The 5,643-nt window shown below is 48.4% G+C and overlaps 2 protein-coding genes across 2 annotated transcripts; both read right to left on the bottom strand.

Annotated features, from left to right (window-relative positions):
* Positions 1-44: 44 nt before the first annotated feature.
* On the bottom strand, positions 45-815 carry TEOVI_000886800 (uncharacterized protein; the record flags this gene model as incomplete). The annotated part of the gene is made up of 1 exon (XM_067220135.1): positions 45-815. The coding sequence occupies one exon, from the start codon at positions 813-815 to the stop codon at positions 45-47; it is 771 nt and encodes a 256-aa protein (XP_067076236.1).
* Positions 816-1,835: 1,020 nt separating this feature from the next.
* TEOVI_000886700 (methyltransferase, putative) lies at positions 1,836-4,613 on the bottom strand (the record flags this gene model as incomplete). Its single annotated transcript, XM_067220134.1, has 1 exon — positions 1,836-4,613. The coding sequence occupies one exon, from the start codon at positions 4,611-4,613 to the stop codon at positions 1,836-1,838; it is 2,778 nt and encodes a 925-aa protein (XP_067076235.1).
* Between the last annotated feature and the right edge of the window lie 1,030 nt (positions 4,614-5,643).

Genomic DNA, 5,643 nt, shown 5'->3' with positions numbered 1-5,643 from the left:
TATATATATATACATACCATTACACCTTTGTAGGAAATACTAACTCACCTCGTAATACTCCACATGAGTGGCCCGCGCCTGCAGAAGGGACAATTGCCCAAAAGTTGTGCATCTCCAACGCATAAAATGTTTCCACAACACAAAAGCTCCACAAAACAACCTTCAGGTGGAGCCTCTAAACATACACCGCACACATCCTCCGATTCTCCAAAAGGTGCTGATGACTGCAGAAAAGCTGGTGGGACAAGTTGAACAGCGGGGGGCACCGATATAACCTTTTCTTTTCCGCCTCCTTGCGAAACTGTGGATGAAGCCAAAGTAGACAAGGAAGCATTTGCCGCATCTCTTTGCTCACCATCACCATCACCATCACCATCACCATCATCACTAGAATATCCTCGCCTAAGTTGGTTCCCTCCACCACCATAAACATTATTGTTATTATTATTATTATTGTCATTGTTGTTATTATGACTACTATTACCATTACTATTTCCCTCCCTCTGTAAGTTGGCAGCACCGACACGGTTAAGGCTTAGGCATCCGCTACCACTATGGCGCCCAGCCAAAAGAATATTTGCATTTGCCTCTGCAACACTACTGCTGAAGGGTTCAGATGAGGTGGCACTACGCTCTGCCATTTCTATTCCCCTCCGTGTGGGTGCCATTACATTTGATTCTGCTGCATATGTCACCGCTATGGTGCTTGCCGCTGGAGAATTCATTCCCGTTCCCGTTAATCTTCTTCTTTCTTCTGTTGTTGTTGATGGGGGTGTTGGGGATTGCAGTAGCCGGCGTTGTCCAGCAGCATGCATTACCTTAAGGAGTGTTGGTTGCGAGAGTTTTATTGCCCGCCTCCGCTTGTTGCTGTCGTTGATGTCCGTCACGTCCACGTGTTTGCTCTCTGTTAGCGTTGATTTCGAAGGCAAAAGGGAAAGCAAAAGAAGAAAAATAAAATAAAATACTGGAAATACAGAAAATATTAACAGTGAATACGTCAAGTTTGTACTAGAGGGATGAAAACGGCAGAAACCGTGACTACCTTCTCCTCGGACACCTTTACACGTTTCTCATTAAGCACTGCAATTCCCTTTCCACCACTCAACAAATAACATACAAATAACGTGACTGTTTCAATCTCACCGGATGACCTGGAAAGAAGCGCCCGCAATGGAAGTGTCTTCATGACGCCCATCACACAACACAATCGAACTGTAAAAAAAAAAGAAAAATGCGACCTAACTTTGTGTCCCTCATTTGTTCCTTTCAATATTTAATTGCATGGGGAATGTAATTATGGGAAAGCGCGTTGCGACTGCACAAATATATATATAACAGGTTGCCGTAGCGTACCCCATTATGTAGATGTCAACGTGTCCCAATGAGCAACGCCTTAGTATTTATGTCTCCGCTACTGGCCGTCACCACCGTTGCATTTCCTCCACAACTCACCGACCGAAAGGGAAAAAAAAAAACTGAGAACGGAAAAGACGCTTTCCGGTGCGAATAACGAAGAAAACTGTTAGGAAGGGAGCACCCACTTGGGTAAAGCCAAAAAAACGATATTTGCTCTTCCCTTTCGTGCGTAACCCCTCTCCTTGAGCTATGGAACAACAATTGTGCCATGTGCCAAACGATGCTCGAAGTCACAAGTAACCGGCCATAAGTAACTGCGACGCACGGCAGCGAAAGCAATCTCCATGTGTAACTAGTAACCACAGCGCACATATATACGCATGTGTGCATATATATGTTTATAAACATGTGGGCGGGTGGGTGAACCCCGTTCAAACCATTTCACTCCCCTCCCATCAGCCTCCATTTCAGTGTAATCCTTATTCCTTTTCATTTTGCGGTGCTGGCTGATGTCGATTATGTTGCTGTTGTTTCTCCAAATGTTGTTTCAGCAACTTTCGTTCCCTGTTTAACACGATAAGCTCCCGCCGCTCTCGCTTCGTCATGCGATTCCGCCGTGTCTCACTCGTGCAAACCGCTGCTGAGGTTTCAGGAAAATAAAGCGAGGGTGATGACTGCACCAATGATGGAGATGCTAACGCACCTCCCGCAACCTCCAATACCCCGGGCACCGATGAGCATATTTCACCACCACCATCCTCCTTATTTTCATCCTTCCGCACATCGCACTTATTTCCTCCAGTTATTCCCCTATCCAACTGTGCTGAGTGAAACCGCTGCGACGCCACACGTTTTCGCATAAGCTTCTCTCGGTAATGCATGTACGCTTCATTATCCGGAAGTTCCGTCTGGTCCATCAACTCTCTCAAGTCAGGGACTCCACTTGAGCCCATGCACATTTCCCGAACCGGCCTGACAGCAGGTGGGGGATGCGTCTTCACAAAGACAAGCAAACGGCGTACAATTTTTAAGGAAACGCGCTGCGGGATATTGTATAACAACTGAAGCGAAGGGTGAGATGGAAGCTCCTCGCTGCAGTAATGTACACTACTACTTGGATACCATAACACGAGACGGCCTCCCATTACCAGAGCCTCCGCAGCAAATAACATGAGATCCAGCACAATGTCACTGACGGCGTAGGAGGTTGATGGCGTCTCAACTGCCGTGGTTTTGGCTGACCTTGCATCATCATTCATTTGATTCTCACATCCTTCATCATCGCGTCGCTCGCCACAGGTGTCTCTAGCGTTAGAAGTATTTTTCATGGAGAGTTCAGTATTCAAGTAGATTGGCGTTTCGTTCAACACCTTCCCCGTCGATTGCTGCCCACTACCATCCTCACTAATTTCACGCAGCCTGTGAGCATTTCCTCCGCTGCCTTTATTTCCCTCATCATTATGTGATGTCACCGCCACACGCCCTCGTCCCTCGTTATCACCCGTACTCATCGCCACAGTATTCGTTTGCTTCGGTGCTGCACTTTTACGTGGCTCACGTATACCGTACGGAGGATCCGTTACGATGGCGTCAAGAAACCCCTCGCACAAGCGCGCTTCACTCACGGCTGCCATGCCCAACCCGTCACTGACGTTGTTGCTTGCGTCATTGCTGCCATCACGGCTAACATCATTCGTAACATTACTGATGCATGGACCGTTGGCAGTGCTCCCAAAACCCTCGAAATTCGCGGCAACATTTTTAAGAGAGCCGCCACGTCCCCAACCCCTCAGGCGTAGAGTCTTTTCCCATAGTGCAAAATTCATCCGCACCCGTTCTGGTGGATTCAAACCGTAAATCTTAAAATTCGTCCTAACGGTGGGACCCTCAAGTGCCTCCTCCAGTGGAACACCGGCACGTTGAAGAACCTCCTCCCCTAAAGCTCGCACTGCTGCAGCCCGCTGTTGTCGTTGTTGTGCACTCCGCAACCCCCGTTGGGTTCCCCGCTGCATTGCCCGACCGTCAACATCACCAGCGAATGTTACGGCACCGTAGTGGGCCGCCGCCACCAAAACACCGCATGTCCCGGCGAAGGGGTCGAATACAAAACTACCACGGCGAACGCACGCAAGATGAGCCATTACAAAAGCAGGCTCAGGTGGCATAGAAGTGGTCCCAATATAAGGCCGGCACTGAAGGCTGTAGCGGGTGAGAAGACCCTGACGGGAAGATCCAACAACAAAAGTGCCACAGAGAACCCGCTGGACGGGACCCGACGGACTCCACCCGGCCTTAGCTCCCGGTGGTGCGTTTTCCACCGCATGCTCCAAAATCAAAAAAATGTCTTCACAAGGAAGCCCGCTTTCTCTGACCTCCTCGTCCTTCTCACTTTTCTGTTTCTTACAGCCACAAGTGGCGCTAAGTGATATTCCAATAGCATCAGCCAAACGAATAGCGAGGGCGTCCTTCTCCTCAGCAGAGTAGTGGCGTCCCACCGTTTCCACATGCACAGAAACGGCATCTCGTTTGTCGGCACCATGACCTTTGGTGTCAGCAGCGTTGATGTTGGTATCGAAGCCTCTCCTTCCCATTTCCTCCCCCTCTTTTACCTTATGCGGTATCGATACCTGACTAACTTGATACAACTGCTTCAGTAACGGGGGCCCTACCAACGAGTCGCGATTATACACACAGCGGCTACATTCCCCTACACCGTTGCACCCAGCACGTGTAGAATAACAACTCAAAACAGTCTTATCGGTGAAGGCAATGGCGCTATCACTACCATCGTTGCCGCTCATATTGGAAGCAGGGTTGTTATCGCATTTGGCTCCACCCGAACCATGTGCAACTTTGCTGCCACCAGCACGACCATCGGCAGCGTCAGCGGCACCGCATACCCCATGAACACAGTTCTTGTGAATGTTCAACTGATCAGAAGTGTGCTCGAAAGCAGTGATGGAAACATTACGGCAGTGACTCTCACAGACGAGTAGCAACCCTTCCATTGTGGCAGCCGCCGCGATGAGTTGATAAATTGCTCTCACCAGCATGCAGCGAGCGGCTACGCCACGGACAACATCCACCGATGCGGCCTCAAAAACACAAAATAGTGAAAGTGTTGAATCTGCGTGGAGCCATGGAGGACGGTGGAGAAGTTCAATGGTCTCCCCAAGCGCTGAAGCCGCGGACTGAAGTTCAGCTACACAAAACGGTGTAAGAGTTGGGGAACAAGCAAACCAACAAAAAAATAACATTGTATGTCACCGTCATGTGATGAGCGATTGCGTATCCGCGGCTTTCCTGGTGAACACACGCTCGAGAGTTAGCGCGCGCCTCCAACTCGCTGTAGGTCGTCGGTGCCTCAGCACAGTGCAGCTCGTCTTTCTTTTTTTTTTATGAAATCCACGATACCTCCCCACAGTTCGTTTGTAAACGATAACTTTTCTCTTTTATGTGGTTTCGCTTCACTTCCTGCTATTTCTCCTCCGCTTACACGTTTCTGCTAAGTATCACAACACTGAAACATAGAAGCACAGTATTACAGGCAGTGTGGAAAAAAATAAGAAGCAAAGGGCTCTGTCTGAAACGACAAGTAACGCGGGGTTGGGAAGGGAATATTAAAGGGTAAACGTATACACCGGTATGAGTGTGTTTTGGTGTTGTGTGTTTGGACGCGGAGACAATAGCAGTGGCGAGAAGAGAAAAAATAAAGCGATGGAAGGGGGTTTTGATAAAGTATACGCCATTCCAACACACATGCACAAAAAAGAAAAAAAATGGCGGCGCCACAGGGAAGGATGCCTGTGTGAATCTGCCTGTCTATTTGTTGCTAGTGTTTTAAGAGGATAAATAAAGGCGTCACCACTCCACGGATGGGCGTAGAAAACACGAAATAGTTTCTCCCCTCATCATTTACATGAACTTGTACATATATCACACCAGATGCACAACAACGCAGACAAATATCTTCCCCTTTCATCCCGCACATGCTTCACACTCCCAACTCCAAAAGACTACCAATACAAGTTTTTAACCATATCTTTCCTCTTATGCAGCTTCCCCAACACAGGCGGCAACGTACATACGTGTGCAAAATGAAGATTTAATAAAACTATCACCCTTGACTTTATTGTACATTTGATTTTCGGACTTTCTGTCCTCTTTCGGTCTCTCCATCTTTACATTTGCCATCCCCATTGTGTTACGGACGCGCTTACCCAGCTTAGCACATCCGAGGTGTTCGGTTGAGCCATGTGTAGCCATGGCCATACATCCCCTTCTGAT

Source organism: Trypanosoma equiperdum (genome assembly GCF_001457755.1).
Source record: "Trypanosoma equiperdum strain OVI genome assembly, contig: ctg_1060, whole genome shotgun sequence".
In the NCBI taxonomy this organism is placed as follows: Eukaryota; Euglenozoa; class Kinetoplastea; order Trypanosomatida; family Trypanosomatidae; genus Trypanosoma; species Trypanosoma equiperdum.
The sequence above is the reverse complement of the archived record's forward strand: the minus strand, read 5'-3'. Positions and strand labels throughout refer to the sequence as shown.